The sequence below is a fragment of the Tenebrio molitor genome, chromosome X (genome assembly GCF_963966145.1).
Source record: "Tenebrio molitor chromosome X, icTenMoli1.1, whole genome shotgun sequence".
Lineage (NCBI taxonomy): Eukaryota > Metazoa > Arthropoda > Insecta > Coleoptera > Tenebrionidae > Tenebrio > Tenebrio molitor.
This window is the reverse complement of record NC_091055.1, coordinates 7499344-7526883: the sequence shown is the minus strand read 5'-3', so window position 1 is coordinate 7526883 and position 27540 is coordinate 7499344. Positions and strand designations below refer to the sequence as shown.

Below are 27540 nucleotides of genomic sequence, written 5' to 3'. Positions count from 1 at the left end.
AAATTAATTAATGTTGAAATATTACAGTCAGATTGTTTCTATTTTTTTATACAAAGTGTCTGTGTACCTCAAGACTCCTGTGGAATTGAGGCTCTCTAATTTTATTGTGTCGAACTGTGTCCAACCGTTGAAGCTGTCAAATCAGATGCCAGCAGTCAAATGTCAAATTGTTCAGTGTCACTTTTCATATTACGACAGTCTTTATTAAAAACCTGTCATTAATGGCCTTACGTAACCTCTGTTTTTATATTTGGTAGATACCACAATAATGCTATAGAGGGGCAAAAATCAAATACATTAGAATTCCACAGGACTCTTGATGTACATTCTTTTATAGACACTTTGTACACACCGTGAGTTCGAAAAAAAAAAAATTAGAGTTGGCTGTGACCAAAAATTTCAGTTGGCAATTCGTTAAGATTTCAATTATCAGATGTCTGTCTTAAAAGTTAGGTTAGTGATTTTGAGAATGTTGAAATCTTGATTTTCAAAAAGGTGTGAATTATGTGTGAACTGTCGGTTGTAAAAAAAAATTTCTCACCTAGTGCAATGAAACAATGAGGTTTAACTTTATTCAACAGTGAGCACGCAGCTTGTTTATAAATCAATCCAACGATCAATATTCAGAGAGGTTATGTCCTATGTTGTGGGGGCTCTTATTGTCAAGGGGTTTAATTTCATGCGATGGGGAAAAAAGTACAGATTTTTTTTCATGATAAGCTGAACTGTACCAAACGATAGGTTCGTTTCTTGGGTTAATCTCCGGATGGATGGGGTCTCTGCAATTGTTTGTTTAACCTCTTCAATATTTTCAGCTGTTCTCTTTGTCGGTCGTCCATTGCCTTTTTGCGCAGAACACTACCTACATATTTCCGAAAAACATGTTTTCGCATTTGTAGACTTTCTGGGCAAGTTGTTGGTTAAGTGCCTTGAAAGTCCGGAAAGTTTTGTTGAAAATTTCTCAAAAACTCGAAGTGTCGAATAGGACCATTCTCCATTTCTGAAGTAACACTGCACAATGAGCATTTTTTGTTCGAAAGTGAACATATTGTAATAGCAAATTTTAATAGTCAATAATTAATATGTAATGACAATTACTATTGTAATGACATTTGAATTAAATTTTTACGTGTTGCCAACTGAAGTGTATTAATTACGGCCTTCTCGATATTTTTTATTTTCGAACGTTGGTATTTACCGATCAAATATGTAATTTAGTTGTCAAATTAAATGATTTAATAAACAGCAGCAGTTGAAATAAAAATAATTTATGTACTTTGCGTTACAAATGGGCTCATCATTATATCGAAAACAATTTAATAATGAATTATATTATTAAACTGTTTTTGGTAACTTTTAGCTTTTGTTATACATATGTATGTATTGGCAAAATCAGCCGTTTGACGTTAGGCGTCAAGGTAACGAGTGAAGCTACGAAGTAAATTTACTAAAATAACCTTACATTTTATGAAAAATGTCTGTTACCAACCCACGCGAAAGTCCCTAGTCTAATATGAAAACTTGAGCAGCTGAAATTTCAGGAATTAATAAAGCAAAGAGCAAAGTAGATAAAATAGTATATTACAGTCGTTTAATAAGACGTATTATCACATTCGTTCCATTAAAGCATTTCTTGCTACGCTCGTCGTCCTTTAAACACACTCATGTGATAATAAATCGTTTTATTAAACTCGTATAATAATATATGTACTAGGTATATTTGAAAGCAAATTATAAATGAAAGTACATATGTACATATGTATTTGCAAAGGAGTATGAAGATCTATCAGAACGAAAAGAAAAAAATGGGAATGGGATGCTATTTAAAAAAAATTGGTGATGACGTCATTGCGCAAAAACCAATGACGTCGTTTAAACAAATTGCACGTAACAGGATGGAATTTTTTGAAATGAAATCGACCTGTTTAAGTAATTTTTTCAAAAATATCACATAACATTATTATATATTTTGTTCCCAACTTAATGTTAACACTGTACATATATGTACATACCTATTTAGATTTTATAAGTAAAACATTTTATTATGTTTCTGCGTAAGCATTCTTTTTTAGAATTATCTTGATATGTATTTGCTGAAATAAAAAAAAAGTGTAATTATGTATTAACTGAAAGAGATTATTTTGTCTAAGTAAGACTATTGTATTCCTCAAATCCCCTCTCTCGTCCTTGGAAGGTGAGCTCATTGAAATTATTGTTTTCTGATTTATGACGGACTTTTTAAATACACATGTCATACCTACATATCGGGCGTTCATTTAAATTTCTCCTCAAAGTTGGCGTTGAAGAGTCAATTGTGAAAGCACCGCACTACTCGTCAGTCTGTAAAAAGTGAGGTTAGATTTAAGTGATCTGTAGTCGGTGGTGCGTTCACAATTGACTTTTCAACGTCAACTTTGGCGAGAGAGGAGAAATTTAAATGAACACCCGATGTATGAGTAATTTTAGCCTTTTCCCCGTAAATAATACGTATGAGAAATTTGATCATGAATGATTGACTTGAGTTGAAAAATGTTTGTATTCCACTACTTATTTTTAAATGAAAACATTTTCTTTTCAATAAAATGTTTTGGAAATATATACCAATCATTAAAATTGAAGTAACTTTAATCCCAGATTAATTTTCACAGTTGACTGAACTGATAAAAAGAAAAATACAATATTTTACGTAAGAAATTCTACGTGTGATGAATCGCCAAGGGGTTACCGAATTTCCCCCGTAAAATTAGCGTTTTAATATTAGAAGTGGCGAAAACTCCTTGGTCGGAAAAATCGGGTGGTGCAAGTGTTTGAGAGGTAGCGGGAGGAAGTAAAGTTATATCCCATGAGTGTTTGTCTTAATTATTGGCAGAGCGCGAGACATGCTAGTCATTAAAACTGAGTCCCGCCGGGGGTGGAGAACTCTGCATCTCATCAAACACCTAATCCCGGAATCCTGTCGTTTGTATTGCTGTGCCAATAACGTGTAAGCTTGACAGGACATTTGTCCAAACACGACAATATACCGGCAGGTCCAATAAGGCGCACGCCTAGATTTATCATTACTGATCTCCGATCCCTCATTAGTCATTATTGACTGGATCCGATTTTGAAAATTCCACTTCCGGTCATGGTCGTCTATCGTGCAACCTGCTCACGTGTGTGGAATATTTCGCCAGTCTGATAAATAATGGAGGCGAGATTTCACAATTTGATCTGAATGTGAGCCGATGGGTGACTTTAAAACATAAATGATGCAATTTTAGCACTGTAGCTGCAGAAGTTGACAAATGGTTATGTTCATGGTGGAGATCAATCTTTATAAATGGACGTGTAGTTGTGTGCGGAGCAAGGAACGTCCACTGCGATAGGGCATATTTAGAATTCATGGAAATGTCATCGACAGAAAGAGCAGTGATATTTTATGATTGACTTGAAATAATAATAATCCTCGTCTAGGGGAACCGAATCCGTGGAATCTACAAGAACTGACCCTTGGCTACCGACTTCCATTCGCCCCTACAATCTCACTTAAATTAAACCGGATTTCACAACAGGGTGCGAGGAAATTCGATACGCTAGGCACACGCAGATGGAACGCACATTATTTCGCATTAATCCACGCATTGGTCACGGGACTTAGTGCGAGCTTTACTTTTTAATGTTCCACTGTGGTTTCCAATCAGACCCGGCTTACCGACATTTCCACACCCCAGATTTAGACAACCGCGTAGAACACACGCTCACATTCAAACCATTCATAATTTATACAATATATTCTAAACCTCCTCAATTCCTTTCTAGAATTCATTTCGACCAACGCAGACCAAAATTTCGTACCAGTAACATGACCAAAACTGTCAAAATGTCGAAACCGTTTTTTGAGCTAAGATGTGAAGATGGTTTAAAAAAGGTTTGACGACTGGTAGAGAAGTCGTTGCACTTGCAAAAAACTGTCGGAGCTTTTGGGCGGCTGGAGCTTTGAACGTGACGTTGTGCAGTTTAGTTGAAAATTTTTGTTCGTTTGGTGTGGTGTAAGAAGGGGAGTTGAGATAAGTGGACGGAGAAGTGGTGGGTGATTGCTGATTGATATCGGCTAGGGGTTAATAGCGAAGACGTGGATCACCTATAAGCGAGCGTGTGAGGGTGCTCTACATGTCGTACAAAACAAGATATAAGCTTCTATGTTGCGGTCCCGTTACGGGCGCGCCTGCTCCGCATGCTCGATGGAGACCCATCCCTGACCTAACCACGGTTGAGTCGCGTGTAACGAATACAGATGCCATCTAGATGTATATCCGAATTTGTAATTCAGTTTCTCTAGACGATTTCATCAGAAAACCGCGGCCCATCATCGCCAATAACCCGGACCAGGTCTTGAGTATATCGGCGGATATGAGATTCAGTGCCCATTGTTCGACAACTACCACATTCCGATGATTCTATCGCTACTGGACAGACCCATAAAAACCAATTTGCTAAGCAAAAATTCGAAATAATGGGTGTCTGGCTATGTCGGACTGTCCAAACGCGATCGCCAACCCCAAATTCGACACATTATCGAACTAGTCGAAATGCACTGTCTTGAAAACCCATCGTCACAACCTCACATGCAACAAACACACGTTTTAACACAAATGCTAACATCTTAGTTATTTTTTTTTAACAGAATCGGAGCGTTTCTAACCTTTATTCTCATTCTTCTATACCCTCGTTCTCTGTAGGTATAGATGTTCTGTAGATCATTTCGTGGTTGTTATTCTGACATTTAATTTTTTAATTTTTTCTTATTAAAATAAGACAGTTTTGACGAACTTCCAAGTAAAGAAATGTCATTATCCAATAAATTCAGGGACTTATCCATAAACATCTACACTTTCGTCATTTTGAATTTTCATAGTAATACTTACTTATTACACCCCAATTATGTTTTATTAGACATAATCAAAATAAAATGTCACCAAAATAAAATATGTATCAGATAAACTAGATTTTTTTTTAAAACGAATACCTTCAATCCATCAAGAGAGGATATGTTACTGTGGTAACAATGGAGAAATTTAATGCTGCAAATTGTTAAATTTCAAAAAGCAAGATAGATTTAACATTTCATATTTCACATTACTGTAAATATTTCTAATTTCACGTCGTAGTAGGGGTTGAAGAGTCGATTGTGAACGCACCACTCATGTAAAACGATCCGTGATCCGTAACCTGTATAGTGCGTTCATAATCGACTCTTCAACGCCTACTATGAGATGAAATTAAAAAAAAATACCCGATATAAGTATACAGTGAATCTTCCCTTAACGGACACTTCTAAAAAGCGGACAGCTTCCTTGAGCAGACAAATTCAGATTCTCCGGCGTCATCCCATAAGTTTCTTCAATAACGCGGATACTCCTAATAACGGACAGCCTTTTCATTCAATTTCTGAAATTTCTAACCCGCAAAAATCTCTCTAAAGCGGACACCAGCCCCGCGAAAAAGAGAGAAAAGCCGTTTGTGCTGAGGTTGCTTTACTTCTATCGAATTCTCAAATTCCTAGAATAGAATAGAGTATATTACGCCACTTTGCACACTATATACAGGCTGTTATTGAAATGCGTGATCAAATTTTAACCGCGAGCTACTGGCTTCATGTAGAACTCGGAAAAAACATTTAAAAAATTCTGTCAAAAAATAATATTACATTTATTTTTTGAGTTACAATTTTTTTAATTACTTTTAGTCAACTACGTTGTCCTACAACCCCGTACGTAAAATTTCGGCACATTTTAAAAATACACTGTGTGCCTATATCATATTTTATAAAATCTAAAGAATAAAATGTGACTGACATATGTTATCAGTTATCACTTAACTTTCGATTTACGTCAAATTTAACGTTGAGAAAAAAAATCGAAAATGAGCTGCGTATTGAATATACAGAATGTTCCGAAAATGGCGCACTCACTATGTACTAACTACCCGATCGAGGATGTTTAAATGTACATGAAAAAAATATGGAAAAAAATTTTCAGACAAAAAAATCAATTATTTTTATTATTTTATTAACGATAATACAATGTAAAGAAAGATATATTCGTACATCATTACCTTGATATGTTACCGTAGTGGATTTAAAATATTTGTTTCGATTTCCAAAGCTTCTAAATTCTCTATTATGCAGGATTAGATATTGATAGTGAGTGATTTTGTACTTTGTGATAATATGTACGATTAGAGGTAGCTGTCATGACAATTTAATACATACATTTATTTCGAAATAATTGACCTGTTAAGTGCCACTTTCAAAGACCACCTAATCAGCAAATAAGTCCAATAGAATTTTTTTAACATTTTTCTCACGTTTATGGTAATCCCTTGTACACCGTAGTGCATCGGAAGTGCGCCATTTTCGGGACACCTGTATGTATCAACAAAAACTACAGTAGAACGTTGGTTTTAATGAGTTTTATGTCTGTCTAAATTTTCAAAACAAAATTTAAAAAAAAACCTAATAAAAAATATCACTATTCCGAAATCGATTTTTTTTTTTGAAAAATTGTACGTGGACACTAAACCTAATTAGAACCAACGTTTTATCATAACTTTATTCGATATATTTAACACAAACTCCATTTACAGCATTAAAAAAATTAAGTTGAGGTATGTATACCGGAAGTCACCTGATACCAATTTTCTCTCATACTTTCAGTCTTTAGACAAGCAACGACGATTGTCATAGTAAAATTTTTGGCAAATTAATTCCCAGGTTCACATGTTTGAGAGATTTTCTCAAGATTCCATTTTAAGACCTATTTTGTAGTCGTTTTGCTTATCCCAGTTACTTGGTTCAAAAATAATTTTGACTTTTAACTTGAGAATTTGAGAACGAATGAAACTAGTAAGTGGTCTTCGTGTAGTTCTCGGTATAAATGTTCGTGGTATTTGTGAAGGGGGTGGAGGATGCAAGCGATATTCGAAACAATCAATCGGTGTCTGAAAATAGGGAATAGAATATTTTTCAGTCGTGGTAGTAAGCTAGTAGTAGTATGTAGTTGTAGGACTACTAGTCGCCCCAGCAGGCGGCCCCTCTCTGTCTGTCGTGGTCGGCCGCTTTGTCCCATGTAGGCTCCGACTTTGGGTCATGCATCATTCATCGACGAGATTACTGACCTAACCGCGTCTCAACCCACCGACCCAGCGATTGCGAAGCCCACAAAAAACCCTAATGATGGTCGAGGAGCGCCGGGAAGACATGAGGTCGCGTGGGACACGATCAGCATCCCTTTCCGAGCGTTTTCCGACTTGGAGTACGTGTTTGACCCAAAACGTACGGTCGGTTAGTGCTCTGGTGGTAGTAATGAAGAAGACGCCGCCTCCGACGGCCGGCACGCCGCGCCACGACGCCCTACGTGAGCGTCCCGGGTACGCTAGTCACGGAGGTTCGTCGTCTGACGTCAGTCTATAGGTCATCAGAGCCAGATATTGCGGTACAGCTGTGTCACGTCTGCATACGTGTTTGGGGTTCTACTGGTCTCATATTAGCGCCTTTCGGATCACAAACCTCCAGATCACGGCCTCCAATTTCAACTTACACCAACCACCCAACTTTGGTTACAAATCCAGACCTGGATTCCCCGAACACGATCGCCGCGGCTGTGCCGGAATGGCAAATAATTGAAAACTTCCGACTTGACAAAAATAAGATACTTTCGGCGATGTCTGCCACCGTTTTCTCCTTTTTCCTATTACAAAACGAAATTATGCCAAAATTACGGATCTTAATCTAGTACCGACGCAAAACTTCTACAACTTTATGAGATAAGTACTATACAAATATTATATTTCTTAAACACCAGTTAGTGTTTTGCTGACAATACCTAATTAGTTAAAAAGATGTTTGATCGTGTTAGATAAATCAAATCCAATAAGAATAAAAGTAAAAATCTTGAAGGAAGCAATTTGCTTGTGATGAAGGAGTTAAAGAAGATATGAAAGAATATTTCGGGGAGTAGTGCATACACGTAGAAAGAAAGGAAAGACACTTTATTTTGTAGAATTTGTCTGCTGGTTATACTACCGTTTCAAAAATTTAATGTAAGAAGGTAGAGAGAGATGTGAAACAGTAGACAGAATAAGCATCAATATAAAATATTTACCGAGATTAATTCCCACGTACATCAAACGTGAATGTTCAGCCAATCAGAGCGCTTCCAATCAAAAATGTTTATCGCGGTAAAAACGTCCTACCACTCTGTCATGTGTCAAAAGTGATTAAAATTGCATGCTACTCCTGTCAGATTCTCAAATTGTTTTTAATAATTGTATTATAAATAAATAATTACCTAACGTTAACGTATTCTGGAATTAACCTAATGACCTAATTTTTAATATTTGATAAATTTCCCAATTTTCACTTAATAAACATTTTTGCTTTAGACAATTTTACTTGTTGACATTTGGGTATTTTTGTTCAAAGGTTAAACCCTCGAGCTAAAGCTCTCGGGCCTAACCAGAATAAAAATGGCCAAATTCAAGCAAAGATAAAAATAAGTTTCAAAGTTTATTAAATTAATTAAAAAGATTAATAAATATATTTTTACAAATCCAATGCTAATGCTTAATGATAGTGTAATATAAAAAAGAATAGATATATTTAGTAATTATATATATTAAAATTAGCAACTTATGTAGATACAAAAATTCAAGAAATGAAATCCTCCATTTGCTACGTTTCTAGTTTATCGGGAACTAAGAGAAACTTCAAGAAGTTTCTGTAATACATACGCATTTAATATTTGAAGAATAAAGTTAAAAAACTTGTGTGATTTCAGTATGGTATACGTATTTGTAACGTGATTGATATTTTCAAAATTTATCTTCCATATTAAGACTCATCTTGAGCGTGTATTCTATAAATAAATGATTCCGGCAAAACATGATTTTTTGATCAGTTTAAAAAAATCTATTTTGTCAGTTTAGACCTTAAACGTCAATTTTGATGAAATATTCGAAACAATTGTGAGAATCTGAAAGTTATGTGACGGTTCGGAGGCTGAATGCACCTGTTTTCGGCAGCGCTTCCACCGGTATAAAATCTTATTTCCCTAGGGGAGTGATCGGAGCCATTAAATTATAGGTGTAGGTAGCGATCAGAGGACCATGGTCCAAGATTTACGGCGCAATCTCCTAAAATTGCATTAACCGACGGTGATTACCCATCATGATGACCGGTGGTTACCGAAAAGTTAATAGTAAAAAGAAATGAACTCAACAGAGGACATCTCCGCTTCACCATCCTCCCAAATTGCACGTGGAAGAAAAAACGCACAACTTAGATCCTGATTTGCATTTATGATGCAAAAAGACAATGTGGGAATATGCAAATTGTAAACAAATTTACGCCAAATTGGGACTATCGGGAAATTTTAAATTTTAAATTAATTTCGTGCGATTTATGCTAATCGGAAATTTTGCGACGAAGGCAAAACATTTTATATAACATTTTTAGCATTCTCTGACCAGGTACACCGGGTGTTATGAGAAACAGTACACAAGCGTCTGACAATTCATATTTTCCCGCTTTTATGAGCATTTCAGTGAATCTTTTCAAAATAACTGCGAAATGTATCTATTAATAAAATTTTGAAAACATTATCTTACTACACAATTTAGAGCACTTTTCTTACGTTATACAATCTGGGTGGAAATTTTTTTCATTTTCTGAAAGGTAGGTATTCTACGTGCAAAAATGCGAATGGACATGATGTGTGCACATTAGGAATTATTTGGGTTTGCTGTTATCGCTGTCAATTAATGAGATCGCCTTCATGCAAAAGCTTTGGTTCTCGAGCACGTTATTCTTACACCTGCGCTTCAGCGAACTGAAGTATTATCAGCGATGTTAAATTAATCGGAACGTAACATGCGCTTGTTTATGTGCAAATAACGTTGTAATACATAAACGTGTGTGTCTTGGGTAAAATGTGTAAAAGATGGGCATGAATGTGATCACTCACCGGGCGTTCACCGATGATGGGTTTCCAACGTCGTCGACGGTCGGCTTCCTGGAATAGAAACAGAACTCTGGATAAGCCAACCCGTACAACATGATAGCAACAGTTAATTTAACCACGTGTAGGAGTCGAACTCGAAGACGAGGAAGTGGATCGCGGAACGTTGAAAATGCAACTGCCGGTGCTATAATCTGACACTGCCCTTGTCGTTCAGATCCCCTTCTACATGCTACCCTAAATAAGTCTTAATATGGGAGACTACTTCCACCCCTACTTCATTTACCAAACACTGATAACGGATTGATTTTCAAGAAAAACTAATAAAATGAGCAGTCCCATTGTTGGTACTCTGCATATCTGATCTCAACCAAATCTACATAAACTAACTAATAACTAAAACAACTGTAGTTGTAGTCTTTTTTTCTCAATTAATTACATTAAATAACAGGAAAATATAGGTATCTACAGAATCTAAAAACTTTTTATTTTCTCAAAATTAAAATCTTAACAAATTTTATTTCCTAAATTTGTCGATCCGTGTGGATTTCTCCCTTGCTAATTCCATGCAAATTATCCCACACATGATCATTAATATTCATATCTGGACTCAATTCCAAAACAATCTTTGCCATATGTTTCAGATTATTTTCGAGGACTTCTTTGATACAGAGCAACATCAGCTGTTGTTCCAGATTTCAAGAAATTTCTTCAATTTAACTCGAACTGAGTAATTTGCAAATCCAACTGCAGTAATTTCGAGTAAACCGTACTTTTCAATTTTTATTCTTTCAAAATGAAGCTTCTTCCGACTACTCAAATACATTGCTTCCAAAAGTTTTTGTACCAAATTTGAAGAAATTTCTCCTCAAAGAGGTGTAAAGCACAAATGACCAAAAAGTACAGTATGTACTCTTATTTAGCTATCATGTATCTATTATACTCATGTCTCGATTCTTCTAGAGTAATTTTACAAACATATTCTTCTCTTCTATTTGTTTCCAGACTTTCGTTCAGTCTTTAAATCATTCTACAGAAGTCTAAAATATTTTGCAGTGTTTTAACTTGTACATTCTACGTATGTATTAGAAGAAAACAAAAACGTTACATATCCTAATAGTAGAAATATAGTTTTGTACTACAGAAAAGGTCGAAGTTGTTGTTAATTAACAATAATGAGCACCATAAGGGAACCTTGGTTTGCTCGAGTGAATAATGTATTAGTAAAAGATTTGGTTGCAGTACATTTTTTACATTTGGCTGTGATTAAGTGTTTATGCGACTGATTAAACAGAGATTTGTGTCCACATCCGACAGTCACTTATACTATGAAGCTGTGATTAATTTAATGGTAATTAATAGCTAATGGAAGCGTTAGTGAGCGCCAGTGATTATGGTTCGGACGTGCGTCAATTTGCAATTGTTAAAGCTGTAGCGGTCATAAAATGGCAGTGGAAGATTCTTCAATTGCATCCGACATTACGACCGCTCATGAAAAAAACAACCCTTCAAAAACGTCAACTTTGTAGCAGTTTGATACACTCGAAGAAATTGGTTCGCGTTTCAATCACCATAATTACACCCGAGTCGATTATACGGTGGTGGGTGATTTGTTTTTTAAAAAAAATCGAATTTGACATAAGATGTTGCGGTGCAGTCGGCTGAATTAGCGAAGATATTAAATTAAATGAGAGCGCAATCGTTACGTGGCATCTTCAAATAGTAATTGAATTTATGGCGGCGATTTAAGATGCGGAATAAAATTGTTTATTTCATTGTGTTGTCACAAATAAGGCTACTTTTAAAGCGAATGCCAATTAATAGCAAATCACATAAAGTAATGTAGATGGGAGATAGAGGCAGAGCGGACGTCGGAATGACTTCTCAAACACAATGGCCAAAAGAATTCGTAATTCCGACTGAATACAGGGTTTCTAATGAAAATAGCCGTGGTAATTTCAGATTAGATAAAGTTACTTCGAGAACTTGTTTTATTATTAGGTGTAGTTCCACGCAAGAAGAAGAGAACACCGGCGGTCACGTCGAATGGCAAATCAGACGTTAATTAATTCTAATTAAGCGCAATTGACATATTAACATTCCGCTCGAATTTTTTTATTAGATTGGCAATTAGCAATTTCTTTGGAGAAGTGCTGGCGTAAAAGCTTCACCGATGCAATCCAATTTCTTCTCCGGGAAAAAATTGCCGAACAAGATTATAATTGTGTTAGTAAATGTGACCGAAGCGGGATTATATCCCCGTAGTTCCAGCGATCGTGGAGCGCATATCCTAGTGGCATTATCCTTGTATTATTTACGCCATGTGGGGACACGTCTGTCTAATTTTCCATAGTGCATGTCATGTAAGGATACCAGAATTCTTTATTGTTTTTACGGCAACAAAATGTTTGCTTCTCCAACCACCCTAATGGAAACATACAATTTTTATCTCTCTTTATCTACATTCACCGCATAATTAAACCAAGAAGAAATTACTTCAACAAGTTTTTCAAAATCACAGAACAAAGTTTTACTGGAAATTCTTGGCTCGCTAGGAAACGACGAACTCATCTTTTGTTTATCTTTTCAAGTTTCATCTCAAATTAACTTACGTAATTAGAAGCTTTGTTCAAGCAAATTTTGTGCCAAATACTATAGATATATATATACTTCTAGTATCTAATGGTTAAATACGATGATAAAAAAATACTGTGACTTGTTTTTAATAAATATGTAAATTTAAACAAACTGGAGTTTATTTAGACCACCTGTATACAGTTTATTTAAATATTGCTATTACATCGGGATTAACATATCTATAAAACTGACGCATGAGTTGCACGTCGAGATATGTTATTATGTTTATAAATCTGTTATTACATCTGCTAAATAATAATATTTTAATAATAACGACTATTATTAATCGCATTCCATAACTGCAGCTACACAAATCCTTATAGAGCGCCAGCGAATCTATTAACGAGGTGTTTAGTACCACCATTAAGTCGTAAAATTAGTGGTAGTCCCCACTCTTTTGACTCAGTCATATTCGTTAATAATATTACTCAGGTAGTCGAGCGAAGTGCATTTTTGAAATATTTAATTATAGATAGGTTTTGTGACCTACCTTAATAGTTGGAAAATTATTCCAATCACACTATATTCCAATTATCTCTTTTCATTTGGAAATACAAGACTATATAATGCGTGCCAATTGATTTATATATTTTAATGTGGTTCTTAATATGTTGTGACCACAATTACACAAGAGTTGATTGTGTCATGCATGAGATATTTGTAAATGACAGATCCCCTTCGTACAGTGTCCAGTTGTTGCAACAACAAAACCACAAAAGTATGTCCCGGTCAAGCATTGGAAAAAAAAAAGATTCAGATAACATGAGCATGTTTGTTCATTATCGACACAAATAACAGTCCCTTTGTCCGCATCATTCCAAGGTTGACTGAGAGAAAATGCGGGCCAAGAGTAAGTTGGTGGATTTCATTAGATATGCGTGCCTAAATTATGAAAAAAGTGTGAAATGAAAAAGAACAGTGGGAAGTGAAACGGCAAATGAAAAGTGTGTTGATTCACGACGAGAAAGAATGCGCGATGGTCCCATCAAATATGACAGCGAGCATTCCAGCTAGCCCATGTGCTGTTTATGAGATCTGTAACTACCCCATAAATCAACACCCTACCGAAACGCGTGTAATTAAGGGGCGCAGTCAATCCGTTAAAGGCGAGGAACCCACGTCGTGGTGTCGTGCTAATCAACCGGTAAATTTTGGTCATGTTTCCCCAATTACCCCAAATCGACGTCGAATTTTTGATGGTTTGCGGAGGGATTTCGCCGTTTAACTCAGGCCAATACATATAAGTACTTTCTTCCACTCAGTATCGATCTCATCAACATTTATTAGATATCTGGGGGGCAAACACCAAACAGCAATTTGAACTGGCAATATGCAATAAGTAAGTTTTTAATTGGAGAAGTACCTACTTTGAAATATGACATCTTATCTATTATTACTCTGGAAGATTTATTTATGAAAGTCATTCGTAATATTTATTTTACAAAAAATAAAGGAATGTTACAATTCAAATTAAGAAAAAGTGCTCATCTTGTATCATTCTGTAGAAATAGATGGTGAGCCTACAGAAAATTGTTACCAAATTGTTTTTGATATTTAATTTGAACAGCGTGAAACTGCAGAGGAAATATGTCGTTCAAAAAAACTATCAAAAAATTGTGATAGATGATGAGAATAACTGTGTAAAAAACATAAGAATCGCATACTGATTAGTGATTCTGATTATTGACAGTTGACAGATCTTAAACATGGAAAGAAAACTTCACAAGGTACAAAATCTTCAGTGACCAGAGATCCTCTGGAACAGTTTTGCAAAATTGTAAGAACATTGAGGAATAGAAAGAAAATGAAAAATGCTCAAAATCGGTGTAGTTGTACAGAAGAGAAATAAAACAGGGCCCTTTTTAATACTAGAGTTTTAATGTTTGGTAAAAAAATGTGACAGTATACAGCATACTTGTAGGAAAAATTTGCTTTAAAAATATTCAACATGCTGCAAAAGAACAAGGAATAATTTTCTTGAGAACAATTTTATTTGTTGGCGCGATTACAAAGTTGGGACAAAGATCTTTGAATATTATATATACTTTTTCCGCAGTATCAAGCTGTTACTGAAATTCTTTTTGTCCTCAAAATACAGTCCCGAATATCATTCAACTTGTATAAAACAAATTGGATACAGTTAATGAGTGAATAACATTTTTAAAAATCTTCAACCTTCAACTTCAAATATAATTGCAATAAAGTTTGATTCTTACGAGAACTAAAAAGAATTTAAACCCGGTACTCTTTGAACAATTATAATTTATAAACAAGACTGAAATTTACAGTGATGCATTCCTAAAAGCAAAAGAATGCACAGTCGATGTTCATATCTAAAGTTCTGGAACTTCTGGATTTCATTCTCTTCATATTAATCATATCATGCCAGAATAATGCGTCTATACACTGTGCAGTCAAGTTCCAAAATTAGACTGATCTTTGTTGATATTATTTATCGTTTGGAAGAGCTATTCCATTTCAAAGTGCTTCTTATTCTACAACAATTCAGGTGACAGCGTAGACAATTTTCGATCAAAAAAAGTGTCGTCAGGTAGCTTTTGATGAGATAGAAATTCTACTGAAAAGATCACTCCGCCAATTTATTATTAAGAGGGTCCTCACAGCGCAGATGACATTTCAAACCAAACTTTGCACAAATCTTTTCCATTACTTCTAAATTGTTGTTACTTATTTTGAAATTCTAATAGTAACTTAGGCGCATGTGTACAATAAATTTAGTTATTTAGTTAAGTACCTTGGCAACGTCAAGATTCAAAGTAGTAAGAAATTAATGATTTGACAAGTTTCAGTATAGCATGGTTCTTATATAAATGAAAACATATTGATATTTTGCTCGTTTGGGATAATCATTCTAACCTAAGCATCGCATAATTAAAAACAGAAGCAGACATAGAATTGGAGATTGTGTCTATTATTACTTATGTCGATAGAGTAATAGATTTTACGGGATTAGTATAGTAGTAAGGAGTGGATTCGAAGTGGTACCTTGAGGGACACCCACAATACTGTGTGTTTTGTGTGGTAATAAAAACTCTTTCGTTTATTGTTTTTTGATACATTTTGAAAAAGTGGAAATATTGTGAATCGATTTTGCGATGTGATTGTGGTTTAGAATGAGGTGAATGTCTCGTATGGAGGAGTGATATAGTGTATGATGATAATTTAGGTGATCAGTGCATAAATGAGTGGTTTTTAGCGTATGTCCTGTTAAGGGCTAATGGTGTTTATACAGCACGCGCTACAGCATGATTATCTTGCGATATAAGTTAGTTTGGTCGAATCGCCATACGGTAACGGAATGACGACATGCATTATTCAGATGGGAGATTAATGGTCACTATCGAGTTGTATTGCATTGTGTACAACACTAGCCGGTCGCAGACTCCTCGTGATCAGCATCTGAGCATTTAGGGCGCGTTCTGCTCGCGTGCCTTCCTTACTACCTATCTGAGTCCGTCTGAGTCGTCTTGGAGCCGGTCTTCGGCCGCTCTCCCGATAATATCATATCGGCCAGTGTTCAATCGTTTCTTGAAACAAATACAACTCCATATATGTCAGTAGCCTTCAGCAATCCGCAACTACCAATTATGGTCTAATTGGTTTTCAGAAACAACATTGATTTTCCGAAGTCTTATTTATTGCGTTTAATAAGTACGGCTCTAATTAGGCGACGTCCACCACCTCGGCCACCCCCGGAGGTGAGGCACGTGCTGCGTAAAAAACGCAGGGAGGCGGCCATCAAAACCGCGTTAAGACCGGCCACGGGGAGGTATGCCGTCTGCTTCGATTTATCTCCCTGCTTAATAATTCGGATTGCAGAGGGAATCCGGAGGCCGGAGCGTCATCCTGCGACAAGAAGTGGGCCGGAGACAGAGGTTTTGCGTCGGCCTGCAGAATGACAGAATGACCAAAGAAGGCCGCTCTGCTTGGCGGTCTTTTGGTCTCTCTTCATTGATATAAAAAGCAGGGAGTGCGTTTGGTGCTGCGGGCGAGCGCACGGCAGAACTAGCAGGATTTGCTCATTAAAACCCATGTATGTTGAGAATGTGGAAATGCAACTCGACTGACTGCCGTCGCATTCTGCTTGCCTGCTGGACACAATAAATATTGCATCTATCTGGTCAACAATACAACTGCACTGTATATTTTCGCACAAAAAATCATCTTTGATTTGGACTCCGGAGATTTATTCGACCAGATATCTAAAGGTACATCAGTTCGTTACAGGCCGCTATTGTGACGAGCCCGGCTGAATCTTTCCCTCCAGCTCACCGTTAATTTATGCAATCTCCTAATAAGGGAGCATGACTCTCAAACAATGGGGCCGTTTTTGCCTACCCTCACATACCCACTAAAACTCCAAACGGAAACGTCGCTAATAACGACACACCTCGACACATGCAATTCATCAAAATTACCACGATGCACCACTTCAAATCAAATTTGAATTTACGTCCCATTCAATGTCACCTCTAAACTAGACTCGTTACCTTAGTTTCAACACTTTTCCATCAGGACATGCACAATATGTTGGACAAGTCATTCTGCTATGCGTTATGACCTGTCATGACTAAACATCTTCACCGATAAATACTCGATGGAGTTATAAATTAATTGTGTTATTCAATTTCAAAAACCGTCATGCAAACAACTCTCCGCAGACAGACCAGGTGTTCTACTGGGACCCATACATAGATAAATAACACATTACATAAAAAAATCTTGATGTATCTATAACATAATAAACATTTACCTTAACGTTTCAGTTTCCAATTTCTTCTTTCTCTCTTCTAACATGTAGAGGAGAGCGGGTCAAGTCGTTACAATGTTAACATTGACATTGTTTTTTATTTAATTCAACACTAAACAAAATCATTTAATACACGTAAAGAAGTAGGTAACCTTCCATTAAAAGAATCGGTTGTTATTCGTAATAGTTAATCGTAATGTTTATGTACGTTGATCTGCAGTGTAACAACCTGTTCTACTGCAAGTTGTTACACAAAGTGAAAAAAAACGGCAACAAAAAGTGTTGCGAAATATTAAATAGTAGTCAGACACATTATCAACATAATTTGTCAAAGTTTTAGGAAGGTAGTGTACTATACTATAAACTTGAACTTTTGTTAGTGTTAGATTTGCGACTGGATGAAAAGTTTCTACGGCGTCTTTTTTTAGTTAACAACTATCAACAAAATAAATTGATTTAATATTGCATGATTTCAGTAAATATCGGCTGTTCATTTAAATTTATCCTCAAAGTAGGCGTTGAAGAGTCGATCGTGAACGCACCACGGATTACAGATCACGGATCAGCTGTTATCTAACCTCACTTTTTGGGTTGTTTGTGTTTTTACTCTGTAGACTGACGAGTGGTGCGTTCACAATCGACTCTTCAACGCCTACTTTGAGGTGAAATTTAAATGAACACCCGATATAATAACCCATCTCCTTGTACAAAATTTTTATTGTTTGCATTTATAAAAATAAAATAAATAGTTTATAAGCACTACGAACTGATCTAAACAGTTTTTCTGTCAAACTTTATTTGCAAATTTTTTGGTGTAATTAACTGGAATGTGTACATTTTTCTGTACAGTCTTTGTTAACTCTGTAAGAACTTGCCCCATATTACAAGCTGCCCAAAGTCTCCCCTACGTACTCGTACCTATACCTATTGGCAATTTTGATAATATAACTAAGTAACTTTTGTCTGCGGCTTTGCTTGCCTATATTGAAGAATGTGATCATTATCCAGCTGAATTTTTATTTTCTCCAAAGGTTCGTGTAACTCTCTGCTCGAGCTGTCAACTACTCAAGCGTTGTGAAAGAAAAATAAGCAGCTACAGTAAATTTAAACAAAAACTTGGTTTAAAAAAATCAACAAATTGAAACTAACAAATTACTGGATTAAAGTGAGAATTAAATTAAAAATTAACTTGTGACTTTTAGGATAGCAAAATAAAAGAACGTCAGGCGTGAGGTGACACGATCACACGACGTTTAGATTAAAATCGACGAAACAGAAATCAGCGAGGCGAACTCAATAAACCGCCACATATTTAACACAGATTTATCGTTACTGCATATCTTCTTGATATCATATCGTGATCAAACAAATTGAATACAATCACGAATTTTGTCCTTATAAAAAACTTTTTTTGAGATAAATGGACTCAAACAAAGAACCAGACAGACAAGAATTCTGAAAATTGCTAAAATGTCTTCTGTATCGCAAAAACAACCCAAAAATCTCCAATTTTAGGTATACGTATTACATTATGCAGCAAAACAACCAATCATTTACTTGGGTCTAGTAGTTCAAACCCGATTCTTATCCAGTGAGAGATATTTTTTAAAATCGAACAGAGAACAACATTAATGATGGAGCTTTCGCTTGATTGCCGCGATAATCACGTTGAGTTCTTAATTTTTCTGATCTGTGGGAGTATTAAGTATTAAACTGTTATTAAATCTTTCGTGTAAAAATGATTGGCAAATATGCAGAACATTTTATTCACGTAATTCTTCTTTGATCCACAAGAGAGAAATGTGAATGTTTTTATAGTTGAATGAAATAAAGCATTTAAAGTAATGTGATTGAAAAAAGTGAAAAAGAGTGAGGGAAAATGGAAGAGTTATGCGAATGGAGTAATCGATATATCCCGTTTTCCGTGGGCAATTTGCGTTGGTTAAAAGCGAATTTTGTTTTTAAAAGAGTGATAGGAGCCGACCGCGGTGTAATTTGGTGGATGGAGGGTTGCGCTCGGTCGGCGGTCGAACTTCTGACACCAACGAGACCTTCACTTATTCAGGCAAATTATCCGCCAGCATCGGAGGAGTAATCATGTCCAGTAATTTCATAACAGGTTTCGATTTAAGGTTGATAGACTCGGGCTAATCGACTGGAAGATAATTTATAACCTTCTTGTTTTATTTGCCACCCTCATTAACCGACGTACCGCGAGACCACGATCCTACAGAAAAACCTTCGACCAGTATCGATGCCTGTCTATATAATGGCTGTGACAAAACAAAAACTTGACTGACGACTCGCTTCAAACTAAATTGATCCGAAATTCGGCCACCATCCGCCGATCGGCTCCGGCTCTTCGGATGACGGTCAGCTTTGGAAGAACTTGCGGCGTGCTTTACACCTACACGTTATTCAAACTTATCAACCGCCTACCATGTCCGACTCCCACTTACAGGGCAAATTAGATTACTTACCGCTCTGTCCAACATAAAGCTTCTTCCCTATACCTGCAACAAAAAGTATTTCAATAGTAATAGTCTTCAACACGTCGAGGCGGACGCAAGGCGCAACATAAGTACCACTACGTTCACGTAATTATGCCTCCAGAAAACTGTCGCCTTCATTGGAGCCACAAATACAGTCAAAAGTGTTACAACAACAAAGTTAAAAATAATAATATTTTGGAAAATTGTTGGCCGTTGATCAGGATAAGGGGAGTTGGGTCGCGATGGCTTTAATTTTCGGTGTTTTCAGAGAAACGTGAAATTGGAGTAAGTTGAGTAAATGCCCTGTCATAATAAAAAAATTACGGAATGACCTGACCCACGCTTCAGGAATGATTATCTTTAATTGAGGTGACTCATGTATGTAATCTACGTACGTTTTCGTAATGAAATCGTTTAGTGGTCGAGTAGATGGTATGTAGGGGAGGTTGGCGAGCCAGAACTGTATCGAAAGTGCATTTCGATTGTGAGTGTCGTCCATCAACAAAGTCAACGGCGACAGTGGCAATGGCAGTGAGCTAAAGCTACCAACCAGGCAGTCACCTTGATCCCAAGATGGACATGTCTGGTTATGTGCCCCGCTCTATGAACTTACCCCCGATTGTCGGCTCAACTGAAACTGACTTTTTCCTCAATGCAGCTGCACGCTCGTTTTAGTTGGTCTTTGGTCGCGTAAAAAGTAGTTTCTCCAAGTTAGAGGGAAAAGTCGCTCGCTGATGGATCGCGCAGAACCAAACCGACCTTCCGACAGACCAACCGATAATTTTGAACACTTAAAAGGGTATGACGATTCGTGGAACGGCACATTGATAAATCTCAAATTTTTATGATCCATTCAATTTTTCACAAACACTGACTACTCTTACATTTTTGGACTTTCTAAATGTACTTTTTTCTGACATTTTTACAAAAGTGAGCTTACATGTGTGTACATGTAAGATGTGTGTACATCTGGACTTAGTTAACTTAGTTTCTCCAAAAAAGGTATATTGTTATACGAGTTGCACAAGACAGTCTATTGTCGAACGAGAGGGTTTAGAGCACGACGAACGCAGTGAGGAGTGCTCTAAAGTCAAAAGGAACGAGTTCAACAACATGTCTTGTGAAACGAGTGTTAAATGCTATTTTTTCTACTTCGGCTTCATTAATTTATTTTTTTTTTTTTAATATAAAATAATTATCTAGTGACTTTTATTTTAATGGAATTGGGTTGGTATTGACGAAGCAATGTCATTTCATTGAAAATTAAATTTCAAATTGTCTTTCAAATGTTGTTATAATAATAATCTACCCCCTTAATATTTATTTTGATCCAAAACATGGATTCAGGTTCAAATTACATCACATTTACTATCAATACCAACCTCACATTCAGTAATCACTAGAAACGATGCTATAAAATTGATCTTTAGGAAACTCTTTTTGATGTCACAAAATGCTCGTTGTAAGTTGTAACACCGAAGTAGAAAAATATTTTTCTATTCGTTATTGGTGTTATTTATTAACTTCATTATTTTATAGATTAATAATTAATATACAAAAGTCAAAAGCAGATAAGTAAAAGACAAATTATTGCAAAATGTGACATTTTGTACATAATGGTATATATACAGGGTGAGTCGGGAGAAACGGCCGAAACTCCATGAGTGGAAAAATTGAAAACTCTATCTCGGTTATGTGAGCTACAGGAAATTTTATTTTAGTCATCTTGGAGTCTCTTCTGCTGTTTTCTATGGGGAGGCAGTTCTGGGACAGGCTATATAATGAAGCTTATTTGTGAACAAAATTACTTCATTATATTGGAGAGTTAAAAATTAAATTTTTTAAATGTGCAAAAGCTCCTTCAATAGTGTAAAAAGTAAGGACAAAATTAGGACAAGAAAATCACACAAAATAAAAGGTCTACTACTTTCGAGATCCTAGTTGCTTTGGCTGACTTATCGACAATAAACAGAAATCAGAAAACAAAATCTGACAGATTCCATGAGCACAAAAATTTTTTGAAACAACGATCTAAAAGGAAATGAAAATGTACACGAAATTACTGCTGTTTAGTGTTTCATTGTAGCATCGAAAGAGCAAATTTTCAGTGCGACAAATCTGTTTAAGAAAATAAATGGATGAAGCTGCAACTTCAACCTATACACTTGACTGTAAAGGATGGAGAAACTTCTGTATTCACTGGATTATGCCTAAACTTTCTACGGCAAAGGATTAGGAAACTTTTGTGCTAATAGAGTTATACATTGGTATGTCGACTTGTGTTGATCCGTTTCCTAACATGAAGTCTCAAAGTAAAAACGATACTGTGCAGAAAGTCATCTTCTAGACATAACCAAAAATGTTACAATGGAAATCGTCGCTGCTTGTTTAAAGATTAAGAATATGACTGACAAAAGTTCTCACGTGACTTCCGGTATACATCAAATTTGATATCTTAAAAATCCGAAAATGGGGTTTGTGTCAGAATTTTAACTTAACCGAAAAGAAAATATATGAGAGAGCAAATCTGAACTTTGGACATCTTACACACGCAATAATTTTTATTTTAACAATTACATATTTTAAACCAATTTTCGAAATGTGTATTTAACAAATAAGGTGACAACCTTAGTTTTCAATATACATATATTTAACACGAACCCCATTATTGGATTTTTTGAAATGTCAAATTTCAGACATTCCGGAAGTCACGTGATATTTGTCAGGCATATTTTTAGTCTTTAGACAACGAATGAAAAATGTTCTCATGTGTGCGAACTTCTTGTTGTAAACACTGTACATATCGAGTGTTCAATTGAAAAGTTCAACAAGTAGCCGTTGAATGTTTCACAACATTGTGAAGTACGTCTTAGAAGATCAATGGCAAAAGTTAGGTTAGGACCACGTTTTAAGAAGTATTTTATATGTAATGTGAGTGCCAGGTTATCAAAAAGGTTTATTATCAGAGCAGCACACGTCTCTGGCTACATGTTTGGTAACATTGAATACAACGTCTTAATTTAACGAAAGTCGCAGAGATGTGCGACCAGCAAAAGTTTAGGTTAGATGTGCTTTTTATGTTGAAAGCATTAAGATGTTGATGTCTTTGGTGCTTTTTCCATTATGAGCATTAGTAACAATTTAGTGTGTGCATTTTCGAACTGCTCCACTGCCTGGTTTTTGCAAGACACTATCAGTTCCACGAAACAAATTTACAGCTCTGTCCAAAATGTTTTTAAACTGTATGTATTTTACAGCAAAATTTGGAAATTTAGCTTAAAATTCTTCAATACATTGTTGCACCGAATAAACTCAAACTCCCCCAACTTTGGTATTGTTTGGAAAATAACGTAATTTAAAAAGTTTTATGTTCCACGGTGAAAACCATCGTGAGATATAAAAAGCGAGTTGTTTATTTGTGAAAGCAGTTGATTTATTATAATTCCACAGAAAACTCAACCCAACTCAAAAAAGACGTTACACTCGTAAAACGCAAATGACATCTGTCAAAGAACGCATCATCCCTTTTTCATGAAAAAGTCATAGCCAACTTGATGAACTTTTCATTTGAACACCCGTTATGTGGGTTTAGTTGAGTAGGTACTGCTGGACAAGCCAAAAATTGATACAAGCAAAAAGAGTTTGTTCAAATTTCAATTGAACACAATTTTTCAAACCTTTTTAAGAAGATGAAATGAAAGTGTAGTAAAGAATGGTAATGATAAGAACAAATTTTCTTATTACATAAATGTATCTACTAATAATCAATTAAAACTTATTTTGCTGGAACTTCCGTGGGAAATTTGTTAAAAAAAATATCTGAAACTACAAATCCCACTTCAGTCTTTGGTTTAAAGCTGAAATACGTGCAGTACGATTTATGCTATGCTATAACATAATTTACTACTAAATAATGGGTTCGAGACAGTACCTTGAGGGAACAGAGTAATGAAGATGAGCTAATCTGCCAAGACTACTACGAATGATGTAATATAATCAGACCTGCGTTTTGACACATTTTCATTAACAAATTACCAAATTCGAAAGATTTATTTTAGTTGGAGGGTTTATATTTTCCCTATTTAGAACAGTTGTAAGTAAGTTTTTTTTAGTGAGTTTGCAAAGTCGAAGCAGTTTGGGAGAATTTGTAGTGATGAGAATTTGAAAGGAAACATTAAATCAGTCTGCGCGAATGACTCTTATTTCGTCGTTCCAATTACTCTGAGAAGTAATATTGTCTCTGACAATAGTTCGTTTGCTTTGACCGGAGACGACAGGACGTGTGCTTTTTTGGACGAGTTTGGAAGGTCGGAGAACAGGAGTGAGCAAAGGGTGTATGTTGTGAGTCGAGCGGGTTAATTAGAGGTGGATGGTGGGCAATCAGTTAAATTCGGGCAAGAGTGGTTGGACAAAGCCGTGACTGACGACGGGCTCATCACATTGTCATTACGTGTTCGAGAGGTCGCTCATTTGAAATGCTGTACGAGTAGGGACCGTTACCACCACATGCCCACTGACAACTTTACGAGGAGCACCACTTCAAACCACATGTTACACTTTGGGTTGCTGCTTTATTCGCGCTACATGACATACCCCACACTCTTTGCATACTATCGCTAAACGTGCCATCGCTGTAAATACTCACCCGCGTTCACCACCTATATTGTGTCTTGTAGATTTGGTCGTAAAGCGAGCCTGTCTTTTTGAATAACATGTTTTATTACAGCCGGCACCGCTTTACACCCCTGCAAAAATGCCCCACGCCAAATTTTCAAATGAAAATACGCCAATCGCAGACAGCTGTTATTTGTACCGTCTACACCTAATATCGCGATGTGAAACATAAAACCGGAGCGCTTATTACTTTCCTACAACCAACTTTTAACAACCTTATTATACATAAAACAAACGCGAGCTGTCGTCGCTTAACGTCGCATTATCGCACACTTTGACAACATCGGGACTTCCCCGGGATTTGACATCGTAAAAACTGCTCCATCGACCAACAACATCCGAAGCAAACACACAAAACTAAGTCACACTACGGACAGGACACATGCCCTGCTGAAAACAAGTACTGAACCAATGGCAACGAAGTGACAACGTCCTGACTACCACCCATCCAAACACTAACCGTACCCAGCATTGCTTTACTCACCCAACAAATAGCTCACAGGCAGTAAAACAAAAAATAATTTTATTTTACTCTGACGATTTGGATTGTAAATTATAAAAATCAAATTATCAGTCTGTTACATACTCAGGGTTGGACTGGAACATTGTAAAACCCCAGGTTTCCATATGATCTACTTTTTAACCCGTTATTTTCAACGAGCTGTCTTAGTAAATTTAAAATTTACTTGTACTATAGTAGCAAACAAAAATTCAAAACGCCGCTTTGTTGATTTGGTGAATATGTAGTAACAGTTTTATAACTGGACCCGTCAGAGTCATATGAAAACACCGTACAATTCAAATTCAAGTCATTTTTAACAAATGTTTGAACAAAGTGGCCACAAAATTATTACAAATAACTAAAAAAAAACAAAACAAACAAACCAAGTGTATGATGAGGAAAAATATGAACTTGGGCAAAATGTATTAACATCAATATGTATTTATTTCAAAGTCTGTACACTATTGCCTTGTGACGACTTAGCACATTTGTCTTTGGGAAGAGCGAAGAGTTGTGTTTGTTTTGTCTTAGATTTAATTTCTTGCTGCTTAAACCAAGCAATTGCAATACTTGCAGACAGTGGTTCTTGTGTGAAATGTTAAAGAACGTCATGTAGTGTCCGTCATCTTGTGTTGCGAGAATTTCAAGTTAAAACCATTTGAAAAAGAAATCATGAGGAAATCCACGAGTATGGGTAGCAAAAAAATTATAAAACGCTTCTGAACAAAATTTCTAACTCAAAAATATGAACGTGTATCTAACAAGAAAACAGTCATTTGAGCCTCATTTTTACGAATCCCTTTAGAGATTTTCAAATACCAATTTTTTAAATACATTGCAGACATTAGTTTTTGTTTAGATATTTGGTGACATTTAGTTTCAACACAAAAGCAAAAAAGGAAAACTGCGATTTGAAGGCTGAACATATACTTACGAGTATTTCCGTATACCTAGTTTGTTTATTCTGTTTAAGTAATAATTATTTTTACAGTGGAGTTTATAATTGGACAATTATCTTGACGTGAATTATTCACATTTCGGTCCAGGTAAACTGTAAAGACTTTGTTTTATGAAAACAAAACAATTAAACTGTCAACGTTTAACTTAAAAACAGAATAAATAAAGGCCCAAAAACGGAACCTTGCGTAACTCTCCATAATTGAGAAAACCAACATCGTGTAGTCCAATAAACATTGTTACTATTGTTAGTTGCTGTTTTCAGATTTTCGAAGTTTAAGAATATGTTGCATGCGTCGTAAGGTAAATAATGACCCCTAGAGAAATAACTATAAAGCAAAGACTGAATTTTAGAGAAATTCACATTTTAAACTATAAAAAGAAGCGATGCTAGAAAGACATCTTGAGGAACTCCTCTTACAACCAGACTAAAATGTAATATTTTTATTTGCCAACATTCAGTTGCCACCATATTGGTGCCACATGTAAGTTTTATTTTACCCCATTAAAAAGTTGTCAGTTACTTGTGTAGTGTATTTACAAGTTTTGAATGATTTGAGTGTATTATACAAGGTGCAGGAAACACCTTGTCATACTACCTGCGGAAAGATGCGTTGGACGATAACAACTTCAACTTTTCAGAATTTTTGAACAAATTTTACATAATTTACAAGGTACAGGTTTATTAGACAAACAAGAAAAAAAGTTGTTGACATGGCTGTCGTCAATGAGAACGATTAGTGATCACTGTAATATTCGTGTCGTTTCTAGACAATTTTGATTTATTTCCTGATAAATACATATTACATTACTAACGACAACCATGAATTTACAAAAAAGGCTTCTTGTGAAAATTAAAAAAATATACAGGGTGTATCTTAAATATGTGTCTTAATTTTAACCAGTAGAACTTTTCTCTTTAATATTTTTACGAAAAAGCATTACAAATTGATTTAAAATTTGGAATAAATTATCCATCAAAGTGTAGGTATACCCGTCTATGGAGGGCGAAAATTTTCTGTTATGATAGAAACGGAGCCTTGTCAAAAAAGTTACATTGTTATAGAAAAAAATTAAATAATTAAAATTAAAATTCTTATGGTTACAAAAAAATAGGAACTAGTTAATCACACAAAACGACTCGTGTGGTAAAAATTAGGGGGGAAAAAATTGTGGAAAATCTTATAGAGAAAAGTTTCATAAATTGGCGAGCTCTTCCACTGGTTAAAACACACGTATTTCAGATACACCCTGTATATAGGTACGATCTACTACCATATTATAGTAATTCCAGTTCTTATCACATTACGTTGGCACCAAAAAATTGAAATGAACATACCTTCATACTGGAGATAAAATAATTTTATCAATCAATAACTGTTTTAAACTAGAAACGCAAAAGAATAATGTTTTAATGGATATTTTTTGCTTTTTGGCTAGATATATGTAATTATTTACAATGTAAGAAGCTTAATTGCTTTACTTACTTTTGTCAGTAAATCGTTTGTA

General features: G+C 35.6%; 1 protein-coding gene across 2 annotated transcripts in view; it reads right to left on the bottom strand.

Moving 5' to 3' along the window:
• trh (trachealess) overlaps positions 1-27540 on the bottom strand; it is a 110771-nt gene that overhangs the window by 61183 nt on the left and 22048 nt on the right. For both annotated transcript variants that reach the window (XM_069061360.1, XM_069061361.1), the window contains exons 2-3: positions 19887-19919; positions 10005-10052 (exon numbers count right to left, since the gene is read on the bottom strand). In XM_069061360.1, coding sequence (XP_068917461.1) covers positions 10005-10052; positions 19887-19919 — 81 coding nt within the window. The remainder of the gene's footprint in view (positions 1-10004; positions 10053-19886; positions 19920-27540) is intronic.